Genomic DNA, 23,890 nt, shown 5'->3' on the forward strand with positions numbered 1-23,890 from the left:
TTGTTAACCTGACTGCCCATTTTGCGCATCTGGTTAGCTACTCTTCTTGCACTATCGGCACTATGGTAAAATACTATACGTAGCCAAAATACAATACAACATTATTTATATCTGTACATTCAAGGAAACTGGGGGGGTCAGATGCATCGACATTTCGTTCTGTATACACGTGTACTAGAATGACAATAAAGTAGATCTGAATCTGAATCTGAATCTGAATGCTGCCATGCAGATGGATAAATCAAGGCTGCTTAAAAATGACACCAACGCAGCTGCTCTGGTGTCCTTGCTTTGCTTTACCCCCTCGTGACTAACAGCAGCTGGTATTAGTTTGTATGGTTGTTGTCATGTGAAGCATCATCGCCCAAGAAAACAGGTGAAGAGGCCAAGATGCTGGGTACCGGAGAAATTTGAAAATTGGCTTTGAAAGTCCTTGAAAATGCTTAAATTTGGCGATGAAAATGGTGTTCAAACCCCCTTTTTTTTAAAGGCAGTGATCAGAAAGGACAGGGAAGGTTTCTGTACGCTGGAATTACAAAAAGCTGGGACGAGTGCTTGGGGCATGATATACCAACACAGTCATTTGATTTTTTAGATTTTTAGTTTGGGCACAAGGGCTATTAAAAATTGTGAAGATTTTTTTCTTTTAAAAAATGTTTTTTTTTGTTTTAGTAAAGCAGCCGTGAATAATGTATCTCAACTTCATTAAAATGTTGATTTTATCTAGAGCTGCTGTTTTTATTTATTTAAATACAGATGGACTCAAATGATGTGTATCATCACATCATAAACTATTCATTTAACTTGTGGGAAGCGTCACTAGAAATTATTATCATCGACTGCGAGGTTCCTCTTTGTCAAATTGTTTTGGCATCTCCCGGCTCATTCCTTTAAGCAGAAGATAACCAAATGTGTTCGCTTGCATAGCGCTATGTCTTGGATCGGTCCTAAAAAATCCACATCTGTGGTAATTATATCCCGATCCTGCCCAAGCCTGACCATCTACCTTGATTTTAGGGGCTGAGCCCGAAGCAAACACGAATATTCCATTTTTTTTGCTAGGACTCGAGAGAAGGTGGGAGGATTTTGACTCGCCCCCGCCATTTATAGCTAAAGAGTCAGTTGTATGCAGAGCCAAGGCATTGGCGAGCTAAGCGGCTGCTCAGGGCCCCACAACCACTAGGGGGGCCCCCATGAGCGGTTAACTTTTTGGTGCAAACATTGTCACTTTGTATGTCCACTCCATACTAAAATACTAAACAATAACTACAAAACAGTGCCTGAAAACAGGGACCTCATATATTTTTATTTTGCTTTCATTCTGAAAATAAAAAAAATGTTTAGAATTACTACAAAAATACTTCTACAGTAATACTATACTACAAAATTCCACTACAGAATTATTTTCTCCAGAAATACTACAAAAAGACAGCTACAATGATATTACAAAAATACTAAAGAAATATTACAACAAAATACTTTGGAAATACTACAAAAAATTGCAAAAATACTACAAAAATACTGCTTTGGAATCAATTATACTTCTACTGAAATACTAAAAAAAATACCAATACATAATATATAAAAAAAAAACTACTAGAGAAATATTACTACAAAAGCACTACTACAAAGGTTTTACAAAAGAAATACTGCGAGTTTCACTTACAGCAATACTACAAAAATTATCCTATGGAAATATCACAAAAATACGACCTTAATAAAACCGCAGTAACACTGCACGACAAAACATACTACAGCAATACTACAGATAGACTACAAACATTCAAATATGGAAATACTACAAAATACAACAGAGATCGTACAAAAATACAAGAAACTAATGCTCCAGTAATACTACAAAAACACTATAATCATAAAACTATGTAATAATACAAAAATAGGATTAGAATACTGCAGATACACAAAAAAATCTACTCTTGAAATACAACAAAACTACTACAGAAATACTAAAAAATATATATTATGGAAATAGTACATACTTATTCAGAAATACTACAAAAATAGTGGAAAAATAAAACTACAGTAACACTGCAAAATAAGCTACAGAACTTCAATAAGAATCCGACTTCAGAAATTCTAAAAAGAAAACGTAGAAACCCATACTGTAATACTTCAAAACTAATTAACAAATAAACTGCTTTAAACATCGGAACTTATATACTATTTGCTGTAATTGTTGTCATTTCAAAACCAATTTGATGAAACTAATCTTTTTCAAAAGAAGTATAATATGTCACTTGCGGCCCTCGACTCCAAATAGTTCCCCACCCCTGGAGAAGAACATGGAATGAGTTCTAGTATGTATGCAAATTAACAAGTAATAGGGGGCCCCAAATCTTATTTTGCTTTGGGCCCCAGGAAGGCTGGGGCCGGTCCTGTACCTATACATACTCAAACCTTAAGTGTTACTCCAATTTTATTTGTGTTGCAATGCCAGTGATGGGATAACAACATGGATTTCATTGTTGTGATGTGTCAGATTCCCGAGCGGACCGTGCGGACAGACGGAAACTGTTCCGACATTACACCGTGGGCTCCTACGACAGCTTCGATGCTTCCAGGTAAACCTTTACAGTCTTCACTTTGTGACATTTATTTCAATATATCAGTCTTCAACTTTTCCATGTTTTCTCTTTAATCTCCTTAAAAATGACCGGCTGCTACAGAAGGAAAACACATTTTAAACTCTGAATTTCGGTCACAATCATCAGGAAATTTAGAGTACAGGCTTTTCCTTTTTGGTTGAGATAAGGGTTTAATCGAATGTGACGTTCCTTCCCAAGTTGTTTGCAGGAGTTGATTTACTTTGCTGTCTTGTCAACTGCTGTCAAATCCACTTACAATTTTGCAATTTAGAAATGGAAAAGTGTTTTAATACGACCAGGAATGGGAGGGCAGCAGGTTTTGTCAACTGTGCCAAATGTTATGAACCGGAACAGGAGGAGAACCCAAATGCGTGACGTTTCTCACACAAGCTTTTATTTTACGGGAAATGGGGAAGTCATGCACGTTAACCCGAATGCCAGTGATTCGGCGATTGTTGGGCGGAAAACGTAAGGCAGCAGTCTGGCGTGGAATGAGAGGAAGCCAGAGGCCGACGAGATCGATACCAATTGCTCGAGCAGATATCGGACAGATGCAGCGATACCGAACAGGACGGGACAGACAGGATTGATATCAAAACTGGATATCGAAATTAAACAGGAAAAACTAGACCGGAACGAAACTGGAGATCGATATTAAACAGGACAAAATAGACGGGAACAATACCGGACAGGAAACAGAGTCAAAACCCTCGTCTTGCAGGGCAGAGGTTCGTTGACGGACTGACGAAGGGTGAGTGAGAGCACTGAGCTTAAATAGAAGGGAAGCCAATCTGTCAACGAGCCGCAGCTGGCGCCACACGGGTGGGGCCAATTGGGCAATATGGCAACCGTGACATCAAAACCAATGTCTTTTAAGGTAACAATGCCTGTGACTGTACTGTAGCTGATACTGGTATCAGCTCCTTTCTACTGGTTAATGTCCTTAAAAACTGCTTGAATTTGGCTAGAAAAGGGGTATAGAAAACCTGAGGGTTTAGAATGACTAATGTACTTAAATTAGAATTGTCCTTTATAGTTTGTTCTCCACCTTGCAACCACTGACACGCTGACCAACTTGGAAGTCTCCTCTGCAGTCTCTAGGACTTGTTGCTTTATCCATTCTTGAAGATCCGGTGATAAAGTAAGAAATAACAGCATCGTGAACATTGTTTACAATGAGATTTGATGTGGCCCTCTGGGATAAACATGGTATAAAGGACTTAAAAGAGAAACACAAGATTAAAAAGAATGTCAGGATGAATATGCGAATATTTTCAAGGTAGTGCTTGGAGACTGGCATGAGTTGTAAGAGCAATAAAAAATAGTGTAAGGACATTAGCAGCAACATTGTTCCAAAATAAGAGTTGAGAAATAAAATGTGTGTCCTCAAATGGCATGTTGCGTTGATAGCGAAGTGAAAAATGGCATCCACCTGAACGCTGCTGAATTTTGCTGCTCTATTCGTTTTATAAAAAAATTCATGTTCTTCATGTTTCTATGTTCAGTGTCGTGGGGATTCTTGGATGACTTGACCCTCACTCTAACATTGATTGCTTATCAGTAAAAAACATCATCCACTGTTAGCCTCTTGACATTACTCAAAAGGGAATACCAGATCATTGCTAATGTACCGGCTACAGTCATTTCTTTCATTGTCCTGCTGCCCACCTAATTTGTACGAGTGCCTGAAAAACCCTAAAATGTTTGAATTTTAATTTTGTGTTCTAAAGAATTGTATAGTGCTTGGATTTTCGAGAAAGTGCTCGTAAATGCTTGAAGATGTTGCCATGTTTCTCTTTCTTCTAAAAAATGACTTAGACACTGCTGTCTGGTGGCTTCGCTTTGCCATTGCTTTTCTTCTCCGCTCGTGATTAACGGCAACTGGCATTAGTTTGCATGGCATTGTCCTATGAATCATCATCCTCCCCTACGGGTTGAATCTAAAAGGACAGGCGCATGATACTCCTAAACAGGGCACAATTAAACGGGTTTTAGAGCAAGATTTGCGTATGAATTAAGGACATTTATTAAGGGCCATGGGAAAAAAATTAAGGTAGCATTTCTCAGTGGTAAATTGTAATGGGAATAACTTCCTGCAACTGAAAATTTAAGCTACATACTATCATTTTTACTGAACACCTATATAGGGAGATGTTTGTCTCAAAAACAAATGTATTTGCGATTTACTCAAGGTCTTAAAATCATAAGTCTTGATAAATGCACACACAAGATTAAAAAACAAATCGCACATATGTATGTATATATATATATATATATATATATATATATATATATATATATATATATATATATATATATATATATATATATATATATATATATATATATACAGTATATATATATATATATACAGTATATATATATATATGTATACGAACCCACAGTCCACGAGTTCTTCAGGCAATTTTGTTGAGTTCTTAGGGCGTGACATATAAGACATTGAACTAGCACAGAGCTAAGGAGGCAGAGTGTTTGAATAGTGATGAGGAAGAGTCGTGATAGGAGAAAAATTAAGATTAGTCACTACAGCTGAAAGAAAGAAAATTAACTCGGGATGTCAGTGATCAAATAATTTAAAGTGAGAGATACGAGAGAGTTATAGAGAGGAAACCTACATAGAGATTGGAACCTGAGTGCAGGATTGTGACACCGTCTTCGAATAGCAGCTTTAATTTACGAAGATGCAAGCTGGGTAAAATAGCATATTGGTGATAACGGTCTCCCTCGGTTTAGCGCGTTTGCATCACAGTTCTAAGGTCGTAGGATCAAACCTTCCTGTATGAAGTTTGCATGGTCTCCCCGTGCTTGTGTGGGTTTCTTCTGGGCACTCCGGTTTAATCCCACATTCCAAAAACATACATTTCAGGTTAATTGGCCAGTCCAAATTGTCCCTAGGTGTGAATGAGCAAGCTTGGCGTTTTGGCTGAGAGTAAGAGTCCCGGCTCCTAGGCTTTGTAGCGTATTATGAACTGACCGATAACGGATAATGGATAATGAATAAAGAAGATAGAATAATAACCCTTAAAAATCTGCACCTAGAAGTCGCTGTATTGTGTATTGCAATTAAAAACAAATACTACAGGGCAATACTACGGACACTCAAAGTGACCAAAAAGTACCCTTTTTCTTTCTCATTTTTGCCCAGCTTTTCACAAGGTTATTGGGTGTACCTGTACAAACAAAATGGAGGATAATGATGTCAGATGCCTCTTATGTAAAATAAAAACAATGCACATTTATATGATAGTCCATGTACTGTTGGTTATATTTGATATCAATACATATATTTTAATGAATGAAGTTTTATTTACCACTAAGATGCGCTAGATACGACACAACGTCCTTTTGAATTTGAGCATCTATTCAAATTATTTTTAGATTTGTATTTGTTGTTAAAATAGATAGTTTTTTATTAAAAACAAGGGGTCAATTCAAAAAGTAATTGCAATACAGTATTACTTCAGTTATGGTGGTTAATGGGGGGTCAGAACCCCCAGTCAAACGTGAAAATCTGCAAAGTAGCGGCGCCCCTTCATAAAAGCCACGAATAATCAAACTTACCTCAAGAGGACATCCTTACCGACTGAGAGTACGCAACTGTAACAAAATAATTATACCTCTATGAATAAAAACAAATAACCTAGGATTGCATTTTACAAAAGTTACAACAAAATTGGAAGCCTTCTTTTTATAGTGTAAGAAAATGATTTAGAAAGTGTCTGCCTAGCTGCACGTTAGCTTCGGTTATCATCGAATTGAGCGTCTGTCTAGCTGCATGCTAGGATCGGGTATCATTAAATTAAGCTAGGTTTCCGTGATGATTAAATTATAACCGTAGTGGTTTCCCATGAGTTTTAGTTCCAGGTCATCTGTTTCATTGGTAAAAGATCTGGCGTTGGTGAGATACAGGCTCGGCAAAGATGTTTTTTTATGTAGTCTAGCCACAGTAGGTCGGACCTGCAGTGCCGCTCTTGCCCTCTCTCACGACGCCACCTCAGTCGCTTCCCGAACCTGGTAATAATCAACAGACCACCCGCTGATGATTCTTTGCGCTCTTCTGACATTTCTCAAAGTCATATTAAAATGGTGAAATTCTTCTCAATGTAACGAACTGCTATAATACTAACTGCAGCTGTAGCCGTGCTTTGCATTTTTTTTTTGGGGTGTACACATTGACTTGTGCGCCAGCCCACTCCAGCAGTTTTACTGATAGTATACACCAGCCTATCACAGTCACACACAATCACACCGAATCAACACACACGCACAACCTGCCGTCGTGACAGCATTTGATGTGTGCTGTCTGCTGCAGTACACAATGCACGACAGGTTGATATCAATGACAAAAAAGAGTAAAGTATCAAAACCACATAAAGTAAACTGCAATACAGTGAGGGATTACTCTATTGTGATGCTTTGCTATTTTTTCTCTCTGTTAATATAAAATCACAAACAGTCTTAGCTTAGATTCAATACTTAGACTTAATTAGAACAGATTAGACCTTGTTTTATTCTGGCAGTGTTTTCTCTTCCATCGCCTTTGACATTGGACCAGTGTGCTGACGATCCGTCTAGTTGCCTGCATGGAGCCGCATGCTGAGAGTGAAAGGTGGACAGGCAGGGGAGCCAGATCTCATTTTTTTCGACGCGAAGCAACAGCTCAACATAAAGTGCTGATGCGGCTGTTGACGCAGGCCTGTTAAAAAGTCACAAGCTACAGAAGGACACTGGTCTATTTTGCAAGTTTATATTTATTATTTGCTAAATAACTTATCAGTAATAGTCATTCATACCACCTTTACATGACCCACCATTTCAATGTAATGACTAGCTGCAACCCAAATCAAGAAAAACATTTCCACATCTAAAATGTATTGAATGAAATGATTATGTTTTCAAAATGACCATCAAAACCAAAACGCCCATCCCAGCCATCTGCGGGCAGTGGGCAAGGGACACCCTGAACTGGTTGCCAGCCAATCGCAGGGCACACGGGGACAGACCACCCACTCGCTCATTCACACCTAGGGACAATTTGGACTGGCCAATTCACCTGAAATGCATGTTTTAGGAACGTGGGAGGAAACCGGAGTGCCCGGAGGAAACCCACGCAAGCACGAGGAGAACATACAAACTCCGCACAGGAAGTCTGGAGCTGGATTTGAACCCACGACAGGTTCCCATGACATGAACTGTGCCGCACAAGCGCTAACCACTGCGCCGCCGTGCTGCCCTAAACCTGTACTTAAACTTCAATAATTATTTCGTTATGTAGATAATACAGATTAAGATATTAGTAAATAGCTAAATTTTTAACCTTTTTTGAACCATTTACTGTACATTCCAGCAGTGCTTTAATGGCAGACACTCATACACCATTTTTCTCCATTGTTCGCCTCGAATGTCGTTGTCACTGTTTCTCTAGTGTCCTCTACCTTATTTCTAATCTTCTTGGATCCATTACTATGGGACAATAAAGGAAAAAACAAAGGACAAAATCACAATAAAATGAGATGTGGTCCCTCTCAAACACATCGGAACGACGCCGATTGACAGAATAGGAAAGAGAGATAGAGTGGGGCATTTTATCACATTCTACTGTTAAAGAATGTAAAGAACACTCCGTTTCTTCTTTTTAGTGTTATTTTGACAGGGCGAAGGCAGACGACCCACTGAAAACGGGTCCGCGACCCACCCGATGAGAAACACAGATCTATAGTACGGTCTAAAATCCAGACTTCATCCTCTCAATGTGTCAGCAGGCTTGTCCCCATTCGGACAGTCACATTCCTTTAACCCTATAAGCCCCCCCGCCCCCTGCCGTCACTTGTTGAGAAAGATTACATTGGCGATAAATTGTCTGGCTTGTGTTGAACGCGGCGGCGTTCTGACCCATGGAAGCTGTCAGATTTGGGTGGATCAATGTGGTTGTGTGTACATGCGTGTGCGTGTGCATGTCCGTGTGCGTGAAAGCTGTGAGATAACCTTCAGTTTGTCAACAGTGTGGGCCCCCTTCCTCTCCAGACAGATTGCGTTGCTAAGGAAACAGTTGCTAGGATTGCATCTCTCGATTTATCCTCTCTCTCTCTCTCTCTCTCTCTCTCTCTCTCTATCTCTCTCTCTCTCTCTCTCTCTCTCTCTCTCCCTCTCTCTATTCAGATATTCCTTTTTTCATTGCACAAGTTGTTGGATAGACAGGGTGTTCCAAAAGTCTTTGACATTGATTATCTTGGCAACTATTAGGGATATAAAACCACATCTGGTAAATTAAGAAAGCTTGTAATGGTAAATGGTCTGCATATTCATTCTAAGGCCCTTCTGAAGCGCTTCACAATGTGCTCCACACTTACCCATTCACACCGTTAGTGGTGACTGCCATTCTAGGTGCCTACCTGCTTATTGGGGTCATTAGGTGTTCAGTGTCTTGCCCAAGGACAATTTATTTAATCTCGGTTTTTATATGCAATGTTCAAAGATGAGCCTGTTGGTCAACTGACACACATAAATAGTTAAATTCTTACCAAACGCGTCCCCGCAATGCATTATCAATAGTTGCAGTCGCTTCTGTTATTTCTGCCTTCAGCTCATTTACATCCCTTGGAATAGGCCAGGGGTGGGCAAACTTTTTGAGTCGCGGGACGCATTGGCTTAAACATTTTTTGAAAGGGCCAGGAGGAGAAAAAAATGTTGATTACATTTTTTGTATATAGCGATACAGTCTCTAATACAAACCTCAGCAATACCTGAGAGTTGCTCCTATGCTGTTAGACAGAGGAAAGAAAAGACTTGTTCTAGGTTTGAGGAGTGGTAATATTTATTTTGTTAAATATGTTTAATTTGGGGCAGCATGGCGGGGCAGTGGTTAGCGCGTGTGCGGCACAGTCCTGAGGTCATAAGATCGAACCTTCTTGTGTGGAGTTTGCATGTTCTCCCCGTGGGTTGCGTGGGTTTCCTCAGGGCACTTCGGTTTCCTCCCACATTCCAAAAACATGCATATCAGGTCAATTGACCGATCCAAATTGTCCCTAGGTGTGAATGAGCGAGTGACCTGTCTGTCCCTGTGTGCCCTGCAACTGGCTGGCAACCATTTCAGTGTGTCCACTGCCCACTGCCGAAGACACCTGGGATGGGCTCCAGCCCCCCCGAGACCTTACTGGAGATAAGCGGTGCAGATAATGGATGGATGGATGGATGGATGTTTTATTTATTTTTCAGTTTGATAGCCAGTCATCTACTCTAATTTCGTTGTTAACCTATTTTTAGTAGCAAAATTTACGTTTATCTGCACTGATAGGGTTTAGAACAATCAATCTATTTTGTGTCAGAATAAGTTACACAGTAATACACTTTGAATTTCAATGACAGTTCAAATGAATGACAAGAAGGTTCATTAAATAAGCAAAGAAAACACATTTCCAATGTTTTCCAGTTCAGGGGATCCCAAATTGCATGGGTGGAGAAGCACCTTTTCCGTTACTGGCTCCATCTAGTGTTAAAACAGAGAAGTGCAACAGAGTTGAGCTCAAGCGCCATGTGCGGGCCATATTCAACTATATTTTCAGAAGTTGCTGTGGGCCAATAAAAACTGACCCGCGGGACGTAGTGGGATGTAGTTTGGACACCCCTGGAATAGGCCTTATCTCTAAAAACAAGCCGGTCGTCGAATTCGTCATCTTTCATTGGCTGTTGCATTTCAATGCAAAAGTCACGAAGAGCTAGTTTATGAGTGTCCTCCTACAGTAACAGTAGCTCGTAAAGCGTCATGGGCAGTCGTCTATGCAGAGTTGTGTTGAGAAACTGTTTAACAAAATCTCTTTCCAATGTGGTGGAAAATAAGGTCACTCGAGTCCTTGTCACTCAATTTATCCATTAAGTAGTTTTCCAGCATTTCAAGGTACGTCTCATTGAATGTTTCTCTTTCAAAGAAGACAGCTTTCTTCAACATATAACAAAACATGGCATCGTTTAGGGAATTCTCAGTACCCCATATGCGAATTTTATGATTGATAACTTTGCCATTTTCATGGAAAGTCACCACATCGTTCAAAACAAGCTGGTCGTCAAGGCTGTCATCTTCTATCTTGTGTTGCAATGCAAAAGTCACGGCAAGTTGTTCTTCAACTGTTTGACTAACTTTAGCTTGTAAGGCGTCACGCGCTGTCCTCTTCTTAGACACGTCAAACAGTTGTTGTAGGACACGGAAAACCTCTCCTGGCTCTTCTGATCGATTTACGGGAGCTCCGCTGGTAAGCAGTTGGAATTTATTCAATCACATTTTCTAAAGTTGAGTAGCGTCCCGTTAAGTTAGTTAGGCTTTAGCACCCATCCGTTAAGGATTTACCATACTATCTCACAATGGACTCTCCAGTGGCTCCTTTCCAAATTTCCTGCAAAGTGCACATTGGACAACAGTCCATGATTCAGTTTTTGCAAATTTAAGCACAAAAAATGCCTTTTCTGGTTGAATGAACGTCATTAATGGGTCTGAAAAGAAATAGAAATATTAATGGCCTTGCAAAAAACGTAATTTAATTAGCTTTAAAATGGCACCATTTTTGTCTTACGACCATTAATTGTTAAGTATATATAGAGACTTCAAATGTGCCCAAGACTTTTGGAACATCCTGTACCTTCTCACAACACCAGATAGACCATACTGCACTCTTTAGGCCAAAATATTTAAAACTCATTTGGAGTACAGTGTGACGGACATTTTTTTAAAACATTTTACAATTGTTTGATGGCCAATTGAAAATTAAGAGGATAGAGTATTATTTAGCTCCTCCTAGAGGTAAAAATATATAAATCATTAGATAAAACCAATACTGATTTAAAAGATAAGCAAAAATACATTAACTATCTTTTAAGCATGCATTTAAAAAAAATACTTGTTACTGTGGGCAAAGAGGATCAAACGAAAACACAAGCTTCGAGTTGACAGTTTTTGACAGGGCAGGGGTCACCAAACTACGGCTTGCAGGCTGTATCAGTTCCACCAACGGAATTTAACTGGCCGACGAGATGAAGCAGAGTGAAGCATAGGGGAAAAAAACAACCCGCTTTTGGTCAAACAACGAGGTGCAGTTTTTAATGTGTCCACTGGATATTTCTCCCTATCCCTCTGTATTTCTCTCAATCCCTCTGTGTTTCCCTCAATCTCGATCTCTCTGTTTTTTTCTCTATATCTCTGTATCTCTCTGTATTTCTCTGTATTCTTTCTATATCTCTTTATTTCTCTCTATCTCCCTGTATTTCTCCCTATCTCTCTGTATTTCTCTCAATCCCTCTGTATTTCTCTCTATCTCTATCCATCTATCTGTATTTCTCTCTTTCTATTTAGCTACGTACATTGTCTGGAAATGACTACAGTACAGTTTTGCATTTCACTTCTGTTTATTTGAATAAGAAAACAATTTTCGCCCAAAAGAAAGTTGTTTTGAAATTGAGTCCAAATCAGTATAACTCAAAACAATCCAAAACAAATGTGTCACCTGAATGGGCCTATTCAATTTGGGGAAAGGAGAATAAGTTACAATTGTGATTATACGATGATGATCATTCATGTGCGACAAATCATGACAATGACATTTGACATCAATTAACGTGTAATTTGTAATACTTAGTAAAGCTGCAACGCTAGTGAATTGAACCGTCAGACATCACGCTCCCAGTAATTTATTGGAACCAATTAAGCGGTGACTCGCTGAATGAGAGAGACACTCCTAAATGAGGGTCACACATTGTCAGGCGCGCGCTCCCACTCAGATCTCCGGCGCACGCATGTCTCGTCACAATAGCGCTCCGTCACGCCTTTAGAGCCTCCCCCGGTCCCGTCTCACGTTCTGGATGCCGTCTCCCTCCGAGGGCGCCATCCCGCATCGCCGGCAGGCGCCTCCGCAAAGGCGGCGGGGATAACCGCGGCGTGAAGCCCGCTTTACGCGCGAGAGCCTCCCGGGGAGTGCTGGCGGAAGGAGGGGAGAGGGGCAGAGAAACGGAATTACGTCGTCTGCGGCGTCACCCTTTTTCGGGAGAGGTTGCTCTCTTTCCTGGAGATGCCGTCGCTGGATTGCTCGGGCGGCTGTCATAGCGTGTGATAGTCACAGCGCCCACCGGGGTGGGGTGAGGTGGGGTCGGGGTGGCCCTGCCCCGGCTGGACTCGCTCTCCTCCAGCATGAACCTCCACTCAGCCAGGGCGTCCGTGGCCATGCTCCGGATGATGGGCTGCGCTAACGGCCGATCTGCTCGAAATCTTCTCCACAGTGACTGCGTGGTGGACGAGAAGACGGTGGTCTTGCAGAGGAAGGACAATGAAGGATTTGGCTTTGTGCTGCGGGGGGCAAAAGGTAATTGACACACTTCTCTGAATTTCTGTTTTTCACCCTTCATTGACAACAGAGCCCGACTTTTTGAAATGTGTCATATTGTTGCAGTAGTTGGACTATAGCCCAGCAGCGAAGCATGCTGCTTACTGTATCAGTTTACCGTTTTCAGTTTGAAAGCAACTTTATTCTTGACCCAGTTTGCACCCACATTCTCTTTTATATCGTTTATACCACCGTTTAAGATTGCACACCCATCTTTGCATCTGTCAGAAAGCATCCATATTTTCTCCTAACACAAAATTTGATATTTGGCTTTACCTAGCTGGTTGATATTTCTCAAGCTTTGAAAATGACTCTAAAAATAGACTGTTCTGCTGCATCGGTTTCTATGACGATTCTCACCATCCAAAATGTATTCTACTACAGTGTGGAGCGATTGGTACGTGCCGTAGCTATGTTGGGAGATAAATGTACTGTTTAGAGCGCTGTCTATGAGAAACTAGAGGGAAAAAAGGGGAGGTCTTTGAAAAAATGCAACGTTCGGCTACAAAAACGAGGAATAATCTAGTCATTCTGACACACACTGCCATCACCCAGGGGGACTGACCCATCTAAGCTTATCCTGCAAGGGGGTGAACACACATAAGACCACACCAACACACACTCATGCTCGAGCTGTCACATAAGTTTACATCCCCTTTCGCTCCCTTTTACTCAGCTGTTCTCTCCTCTCTGTTCATTCGTCTCCTTCTTTCGGACTGTTTTGGCCATTTATTTATCATCACCCTCCTAGCCAGAGACCCAAACATTCTCATCATCATCATCATCCTTATCACGGAACCTTTGGACATGCTAGTGTTATAAGAAGTTTCATGTGTCGCTGGTTTGCCCACAAGATTTGGTAACCTACCCAGGGGCAAGCAACAGATGCAATCAAATGTGGAAAAAGGAAGCGAGTTGAACTTATCAGAAACCCAATTAGCAGGGAGTCAATAAGAGTCACTCAGTAAAACTGAATGGTGTTAAATACAATTATTTTCAATGCCGTTGAGTACATTTGATTACGTTTATTCGGTTTTTAATATTGGACATCTCCAAAGACGGTTGGAATGCATGCCAGTTCTTTGTTTTGGGTATTATACCTCACTCTTATTTTTTGTTTTGACTGTTTTGCACTCTTTACACTGTTGTCAATGTCAGAAAATCTTCTTGCTGTGCTTTGATTTCCACACCCTTTTTGCAGTCGAGGATATTTGATAAAAAGAAGGTGTTCAGTGGATGGCTTTTAGAACAGGTTGGAATTTCTGATGTCTGGGGTATCCCCTGTTCTCCTTGGAAGATCAAAACCCATTAATGTCTTTCTCTCCTTACTTTGAGCGTCTTCTAAACTGAAAAATTATCAACATTGTTTATGACTAGATTAGGCATGGGACTCCAGTGTAATCATGTAGTAAAACACTTAGCCGCATCTTTATATTAGCCAGAGGGTTGAAAATGCGTCATAAAAGCTGTGGCTTATAGTCCAGAAATTATGGAAATTATAGACCCTCATTTAGCCCCCAAATTTTCCCAGAATATGTGAACAACAACAAATTGTGAAAATACGTACAAGGCACAAGGAAACATTTTGAGGAAAACACCCAAAGGCGGCTCATCCATACCAACAGAACAGCTCACAGCCACAGGTAGCATTGGTAGGCATACCACAGGTTATGGGATCCCATTTACCTGGGCCTCACTAGCTCCAAGATCGATGACAGCACCACACACCACCCATTCCAATGTAGGTCCCCCACATAAGGAAACCCTGGGGTTAAAAAGACCTAAGAACAAAGTCAAAACAGAATTGAAACGATTAAGAGCAAAGCTAAAAGACAATGCAATATAAGGACATAAAACTTAAAAGTTCATTTGAAACTTAAAGGTCTAGCATACTGTGGAAATATTGTCACTTCTGACCACAATACAGTAATCCCTCGGTATTTGCGGTTAATGGGGAGCAGAACCCCCCGCTAAAAGTAGTGATTCCTCTTCCTTAAAGTGTCAAACTTACCTTGAGATGACATCCTAACCAGTTGAGAGTATACTACTGTACAAAAATAACAAATATAGATCTATAAATAAATACACAGAACACAAGTTGATAGAGAGATCTCTATTGTCATTTTATAAAAGTACAAAAAAATTGGGGTGCTTCTCCTTTCAGTTTAAGAAAGCAATTTAGATAGTGGCTGGCTCGGGGATTCTCGGACTGAGCCAGGTCTTCATGATGTTTAAAACCCAAGAGTCACGAATGCAGCGGTTTCACATGAGTTGTAGCCCAAGGTTATCTGTTTGATGGGTAATGGATATGCTGTTGGTGAGAACTGGCCCGGCAGGGGTGGCTTAGGAGAGTTGTTACGTAGCTTAGCTGCAGTAGGCCATACCTGCAGCCCCCATATTGCTTTCTCTCCCGATGCCACCTCAGTCTTGCGCAGGCTAGCCACAGTAGGCCACGGCCTGCGGCAGGGCTCCTGCCTTATCTCCTGAGCCCACCTCAGTTGCTTTCCGAACCCGATAATAATCCACAGGGCACCCACTGGTGATCAACATTTCTTTGCACTCTTCTGACTCCCCTCAGCATCCCATGAGTTTATTTTCAATGTAACATGCAGCTAAGAGCTCGCTGTCGCCATGCTTTACAGTTTGTTTTGGGGACCACATTGACTTTTGCGCACACTCCTTTTTTTGTCTGACAGCACACACCAGCCTATCACAGTCACGCACGCAGGCAGTCGCGCCCACCCACCACACATACATACAAACCTGCTCTTATCATAGAATATAATGTCCGCTGCAGAACACAATGCATGATACGCTGATATCAATGAAAAAAAAGACAGGCAGGCAGTAGACCAACGTTAACCAAAGTAGCGAGGGATTACTGTAATGACTGTCTTACTTTTGAAGAGAAATAAATTGCAGCTACCAAACATCTTTACATACCCACATTGGAGTATTTTTCAAGGAATTGTTTTGTCAACTTTATTTATTTATTCATCATCATGCACAATATTTACTGAATCCCATATGAAGCTTAATAACATTTGCTAGTGTGCAAGTGGCCATAATTTGTTTCCCCTTCTTTTGTTCGTCCAAAGCGGATACGCCCATTGAGGAGTTTACTCCCACCCCAGCCTTCCCTGCGCTTCAGTACCTGGAGTCGGTGGACGAAGGGGGCGTGGCATGGCAGGCGGGACTCCGCACGGGGGATTTCCTCATTGAGGTAGGAGCTGCTGAGACTTTCTTTGCACCCCTTGCTTGGTACTTGGTATGCAGAACATGTTTTATCAGGATGCGTGCGGATGCTTGAAATTCTTGAAAATGCTTTAATTTGAATATTGTGTGGAATTTTGGGTGAGGTGATTGTAAATGCTTGAGATGGTTGCCATGCTTCTCAACTACTCTGCTTAAAAGTGATGCCGACAGTGCTCTCTTGTAGCTTCGCTTTGCCATTGCATTTGTTCTTCACTCGTGATTTACGGCAACCGCTAATGTTTGTATGGGTCGAGCTTAGACCTAAGATTTATGGCCCGAGCCCGAACCCGAACCCGAACCCGAGGCAATTTCGGGCCGGGTCGGGCCTGAAATGTCAGTCATACGGTTGGGTCGGGTCGGGTTCGGTCCCGCTTTTTTTTTTTTTTTTTTTTTTTTTTTTTTTAATTAATTAATAATTATAAATATATGTTCATTAAAAATATATACTTAAACTATGTATGGATACTAGACCAAGGAATACTTGTTATAAAATAAATAATTTGGATAAAACGGAGAAGGAGCTGTAATTGCTTTTAACGGAGCCAGAGCATGCTCTGTGCACGTGATGTGACGTGAATGCTGTCCTCTTAATAATCTTCCTTTCTTCGCTTTATTGTTTAAATAAACGCGTTAGATAGACTAGAATCTCCCAATTATTATAATTAGCTCGCTTTATTTTGTTTTAAAGCGTATTATATAGAATACGATCGCTTTTGTCGGAAGCGTACATTGACGTTGGTGACATTTTCATCCGCGTTAAAAAACGCAATTTGTAGAATACGATCGCGCTTTATTGTTTAAATAAACGCGTTATATAGACTAGGATCTCCCAATTGTTATAATTAGCTCGCTTTATTGTTTTAATAAGCGTTTTATATAGAATACGATCGCTTTTGTCGGAAGCGTACATTGACGTTGGTGACATTTTCATCCGCGTTAAAAAACGCAATTTGCAGAATAAAATCACGCTTTATTGTTTAAATAAACGCGTTATATAGACTAGGATCTCCCAATTATTATAATTAGCTCGCTTTATTGTTTTAATAAGCGTTTTATATAGAATACGATCAGGGGGGGGGGGAATTTGCATAGGAGTCGGAAAAGGGCACAACACGTCAACACCCCCTCAATGAAAGTGCTGCGCTAAAATCTTAAGGACGTACTACTACTGCTGCTGTGGATTATGGCCCAATGATCAAGTCGTCAAAATGACGGACGCCCTTAAATGTTTTCGCTACCTCAAAAAAAAAAACCCGTCAATGACAGATTGTCGCTTAATGTAACATCTGCAGTGCAGACACAGAAATATAAAAGATGTAAATGTTTATACAGTTTTATTTAACTTAGGCCTAGATGTTGTAACAAAAGGCAGAGTTTAATTTGTTATCATAAATCACCCCTCCTTATAAATAAAATATGTAATTTCGGGCCCCTTTCGGGCCGGGCCAGCAAATCCAGTTAATTAGTCGGGCTCGGTCAGGGTCGGGTTTAATACCCCTCGGGCCTGCGTCGGGCTCGGGTGCTTTTTTTTGGCCCGATCTTACCTCTAGTCGAGCTGCAGAGGACAGGTGCATGCTACGCCTAAACAGGGAACTGTGAAATGTGTATCAGTGCAAGGATTACATATCAATTAAGGACATTTATTATGGGCCCTGCAAATATGCACAAATAAAACAAGCCCTCTGATTTTAGTATTTTATTTCATAGTTGTAAGTTAAGCTTAGAAGCGAATAGGTAGAATATCCCCATGAGGAGAATTTCTGATTTATGAGCCACCCAACCGTTAAATCAATGCCAATAGGAGTGCGCTGAATTCCGATGAGGTGTTGAGTGTTGTAGTACCACTTTGGTCCGGCAGAGGGCGTAGCGAGACCGTTTTTATAATAAAGTATCTTACATTTTATGATTTTATTAAACGTAGCATAATTGCATATAAAATTGACATTTAAATTATTTTATACTATAGAATATTCTGTTTTGTGCACAATTTTTCTATTCGACCAAAATATCAATATTTGAGTAAAGAGAAGGAAAGTAAAAATGTGTCTTTTAAAAATTATGTCAGGTTTGGTCTAAAGAACTTGCGGACACATGCGTCAGGTTGACAGTCTTTAATACGAATTGGGGAGGTAATAAAAAGCACTCCGAAGAGGAAGGGAATGGAAAAAAATTGTAACAAAAACATATTCCATAACAAGGCAAAGTTGGAATAATTACAAAGTTTTACAAAGCAGCTTTCTTGAAGACTGTGCGGACGGGCACGAAAGTCAGTAAATCCCACAAAGGAAGTCAGTCAAAGCTATCCTTAAATACAGACACACACACACACACACACTAGAGTTCTAATAAGTCTTATATGGGCTCAATCAGTTAATCAGTACCATGGCGCCCAGCAACCTCACAAATCCAACTTATTTATTTATCTATCCATCCATCTATCTTCGGTGCCACTTATCCTCAGTAGGGTCGCGGGGGTGCTGGAGCCCATCCCAGCCATCTTCGGGCAGTAGGTTGGGGACACCCTGCACTGGTTGCCAGCCAGTCTGAAGGTCGACCGATTCATCATTCTTGTCTTCATAGCTCCTTGGTCTTTTGTTAGGTGCCTGATAATGGAAATTGGATTCATTTGGTGATTCTGTTAATAGGAGCATTAATGTTGATGTTGTCATGCAGCTCTTGCTCTCTGTGGACACCAAACACATTTTTTGACCTCATATTGTTCTTAGTGTAATGTTGAGCTTGCTCATGGCAGCTGCCATTTTCAATGGCGATTTTTAAAACATTTCTTACTGGCTTTGTAATGTTGAACACATTCACAGTAGTCCAGCTTCTAGGTAGTTAGCCATCCGCTGTTAGTTTAATTAGCATGCACAAAATAGCTCTGCAGTGACTTACAAGATAGGTACTTGTATTTTTAAAAGTAGGGTGTTTTTTGTCCTGTATAAGTTCAAACTATTTACTACCGTGACGACCCTTAAATGTTAGTTTGTTTCTTGGCAATGCGCACAGTGTAGTTAAACAATTTATTAAGTTAAGCTTATTTTCTTTTTAATTTCTCCTTATAAAGCAAGTTTTACCGAGTAATGCACACTGTGTAAAATGTTCAGAAAAGGGCAACTCATTTAAAATAACGCAAACCTAATATTCAGTTTGTACCAATAACTTGCTCAAATGCCAAAATTCATTAGTTACAAGTGTTGAAATTGAATTGAATTGAATTAAATTGAAAAGTCTTACTTTCCATTTATTACAACGTTGTGAACATTGTTGCAAAAAGAATAGACAAGGCACTCGTGGGTAAACAAATAATAAAGACTTAAAAGAGAAAAAAAGAGAAAAGAATATCTAGATAAATAGACAATCATAATTATAATGTAGTACTAAAAGAGTGGACCAAGTGCAATAAAATAGAAAATAGTGCAATAACATTTAGCAGTAACAAAATCCCCTAAATACTGTAAGTCTATAAATAAGACATGAGTACACATTTCTCAATGCAACTGGCAAGATAAATATATAATTCACAGTTTCGCGCACTTGAGCTGAATTTATTGCAATGAGGAGTCATGCAAACACATTTAGCTGCAGCAAAAAACAAAATCCCAAATAAGTTGAAAGATAGATATTTTTGCAGTTTTGCACATTTGCTTAGGGTGGTTATGGCACTGGGGAAGAAACTGTCTCCGAGCCTTTTTTTCCTTGTTTTAAGTGACCTGTAATGCCTGTCAGAGGGCAACAGGTCAAAGAGAAAAGGTAGGATGGAAGGAAAGAAATAAAAAGTGAAACAAAGAGGGAGAAAGAAAGAAAGAAAGAAAGAAAGAAAGAAAGAAAGAAAGAAAGAAAGAAAGAAAGAAAGAAAGAAAGAAAGACCAAGTAAAACAAAAAAGAAGAGAAGTAAAGATAGAAGAGAAAGTTAGAAAAAGAGAAAGAAAGAGACACAGCGAGAAAGAGAAAGGGAGACAGAAAGATATACAGCTTCGGCATTTTTCGGTCTTTGTGAGTCGTGCCTGGATTCAGTAACATGAAGTGGTCATATCTAATAGTGCACCTTATTTTTCTCTGTGGTCTCACGGGCCATGTTCTATCTGTTGGTGGTCCTGATTCGACTTTTGGGCCGCATGTTTGACCCAGCCCCCGGTCTATTTCTTTCAAGACACGTTTTAGTGTGGAAATAATAGCCTGCATTTTTAAAGCAAACCTCTTTACAGAATCGTGTGCAGTAGAAAACAACACGCAACCAGCATCAGACAATCTGCAGGTGTACAAACACAAAACGCAATGTGTGCTCCAAGTAGTGTTTGTATTTGATTTTTGAAACAAACAGTTCGCTTAAAATGGGACTATACAAATAAACAACTGTGGATGTTAATCCCATTGCGTCTCTCAATGGGAGTAATGAAGTTCCCACGGCAGTCACAAATCTTCCCATGTCAATTCATAATCTTAGTCCTTCTCCCTGTCCTTTGACGATCAAATGCCTCTTTTGTGTGCCGTGCATTGAAGTATATGTCTTGTATGTTGGCACGGTCTAATGCTACCCAGTAAATACTAGGATCTTTAAACCAAGTGTTTATGTCGTCATACGTTTCTACCTCAGCTTGTTGTCATGGAAACTTGCGCTGAAATGTATCTCGTCATAGTAATGTTTTGGTGGTTTGAGGAAAAAATGAGGAAGAAAACGAGGATCCATCCGGAGACTTGATAGCATAGGAAAAGGAACTCGTTTGAAGGACACAAGATTTGGATTATGTTCTCAATTAGGTAGAAAGCAAATTAGTTAAGTAGCGACCATGCAGTTCGTTTCAAATTCAGTTGTTTTTTTTGTCAGTTTGCATTCCTTGCCCAATGTCCTCTGTGTGTTGGCGTCCTACACCTTAGCAGAACATCCTCATGAATGATTTAGAGTTAAGAACGGCATCAATATTTCATTGGCTGACTTACTTTGTCAGGAGACGTTTAGATCATTTTTCGCCATGTATTTAAGGCAACATACTTCCCATAATACCTCTTCTGCTTGAGATTTTGCATCAAAACAATCCCACATGTTGACTTTGCAAGGTTAGTACCGCTTTTAATGTTGTGTTTTCAAATATTGAAACGTGATAAAAAGAGAGAGAGAGAGAGAAAGAGAGAAAGAGAGGGAGAAAGAGAAAGTAAAACAAAGATAGAGAAAGCAAAAAGAGAAAGGAGAAAAAAGAGAGAAGAGGGATTCAGAAAAAGAGAAAGAAAAAAACACAGCAAGAAAGAGAGAAAGAGAGAGAGAAAGGGAGAAGGAAAGAGAGATTAAAACGTGATAGAATTTTGGGTGAAGTGCTTGGAAATGATTGAAAGTGTTGCCTTATTTTTCAACCGCTTAAAAATAAGGCAGACACTGCTCTCTGGTAGCTTCACTTTTTTATTTAATCCCTCTTGATTAACGTCAGCCGGCATTAGTTCGCATTAGATTGTCGTATAACATGTCAATGCCCCCTACTGGTCACACCCAAGAGGACAGGTGCATGTAAAGGCCCGGTCACACAGCCTTTCACGGGCGTATCGAGGCTGAATCACGGCCAGAAATTTCTGCCCGTGAAACAGACGCTGTTGGACGCTTTGAGATCGCGATACAGACGAGATACAGCCGTGCTTTACACGCGGTAAGGAATTCACACGCGGTAGGCCGTGCGAAAAAGTTTTGCGCTGCTCAAAACTTTAGACCACGGGTGACCGCGGGCGGCACACGTGGTACACACGAGGTAATGACGCGGTACAGACGCGGAACGACGTGCTACGGCCGTGGCCAGGGCGTGGTTACACGCAGGTAGGACGCGAAATTTTAGCGGGTAATCGCGGGTGGAGCACGGTCACAGCATGTTCTGCGCCTGTATCGCGGTGTTATCACGTGAATTAGCATGTGTAACGCGTGTGACGGTCAAACGCCTTTCTCCGCGTATATACAGCGCGATTTGCCGAGCACACGTCAGTTGTGCTCGAGACGTCAAGGGGTGAACATGGATCCCCGTCACTGTAGAGACCTCGTCTTAATCCATTTTTATTTCTTGACATTTCTTTTCATTTCATAACAAGATAATAAAATAAAAATGAAAAACTTTTACAATAAAAACATATTGGCTTCTTCTTCGGTGCCATAGCTTGAAATTTTGATCTTCACGGGACTGTGTCTTGAGCGGTTATGATTTCTACAGCCCGGCTCGGCAGCTTTTATACCCGTGGTCCACACGCGGAAAGGACGTGGAACTGACGCAATGAGGAAGCGGAACAGTCGCCAGCGTCTGTTTTGCGGGCATACCACGGATAAACAGCGGGTTAGCCAACTTTGCGCATTTTCTACCACGGGCAAAAAAAAAAAAAAATCACAAAATTTTACCCGCGATACAGACGCAAAGGGCTGTGTGACCGGGCCTTTACACCAAAACAGGGCACTATTAGTTATCATACGTGTCAAGCTCCAGGGCTCCATGCCCGTACAAACTGTAGTATTTTCCCGTACAAAATAGAAAATAATCGTACACTATATTTGAAAACACAACATTGGGGCGGGATGATGCATGATGGGAAATCCCCAGGCGGCAGACGCATGCGCACAGTAGCATCAAACCGCTCGCTTCGTTTGCAACGAAAAAAACGATATTGAGATAGAGGCTTCCGCGAGGAACTCATTTGACTTGATTGATTTGCCGTTTCGTGATAGTCGGTGTACACCGGATGGTACCCATCATCGAGAAATTTGCGTTTTTCCGCACAGATTTTCTTGTACGTCGTACTCGTCTTAAAATGCATGAAAAACGTACTTTGTTCGGCAAAACCGTACAGGTTGACAGGTATAAGATATGTATTGATGCAAGGATTACTAATCAATTATGGACATTTATTGCGGGCCATGCACAAACTTAACGTAGTGTTTCCCAATGGTAAATTGTAATGGGAAGAACTACCTGCAACTGAAAATATAACATACATTTCATTGTAATTTTTACCTAACACCTATTTGGGGAGAGATTTGTCTAAAAATCACATTGTTCTGATCCACAATTATACTCGCGATTTACTCAAAATCTAAAAATCATATGTTTTGATACTGTAAATGCACACCATTATTTAAATTTGCATATGTAAATCACAGGTATATTTGTGGCTCTGCAAAATACATGATTCACACTGTATTTCTTATTTTAATGGTAGTAGGAAAAAATGGAAAATTAGCTTCGAAAGTCCTTAAAAAATTGGCCTTGAAAAAAAGCATACATAGTTTGCGAAGGGGCTGGATAAATGTGATTTTCTTGTTGTCAAATGTCAAGAAGCATCAAGGTCAAGGGGGACCTTGTTTAGAAACTCCTCAATAAATGAATTTTCGTGATCTATGGCGGTCCAGGGGTCTATTGCGTAAAGGTGTATTTAAGAAATCCTGGCTACCTGAATAAGCATAGATTGATCTAGTCTAGTCTCACCATTAGATGACAGGAGTAGCTTTGATCAAATCTTTGTCAACACACTGAGGAAGCCCCCATTTCCTCGTGTTGCTTCCTGTATCTAGCGATTGAAGTGTGTAGGAGGCCCCCTATTGGCAAGTATAGGTGTGGTCAGAGTAGCGAAGATATGGATAGGTCACGGTTTCGCTCAGTGGTTTAAAAGTATAATGCAGGA

The 23,890-nt window shown here is 40.5% G+C and overlaps 1 protein-coding gene across 1 annotated transcript in view; it reads left to right on the top strand.

Annotated features, from left to right (window-relative positions):
- LOC148367249 (SH3 and multiple ankyrin repeat domains protein 2-like) overlaps positions 1-23,890 on the top strand; it is a 130,452-nt gene that overhangs the window by 42,943 nt on the left and 63,619 nt on the right. Inside the window, exons 5-7 of the mRNA XM_088334080.1 lie at positions 2,501-2,582; positions 12,888-12,970; positions 16,090-16,214. Of these exons, the coding sequence (XP_088190206.1) occupies positions 2,501-2,582; positions 12,888-12,970; positions 16,090-16,214 (290 nt within the window). The remainder of the gene's footprint in view (positions 1-2,500; positions 2,583-12,887; positions 12,971-16,089; positions 16,215-23,890) is intronic.

The sequence above is a fragment of the Urocampus carinirostris genome, chromosome 4, assembly GCF_059441175.1.
Source record: "Urocampus carinirostris isolate Australia breed hairy pipefish chromosome 4, RoL_Ucar_1.0, whole genome shotgun sequence".
Taxonomy (NCBI): domain Eukaryota; kingdom Metazoa; phylum Chordata; class Actinopteri; order Syngnathiformes; family Syngnathidae; genus Urocampus; species Urocampus carinirostris.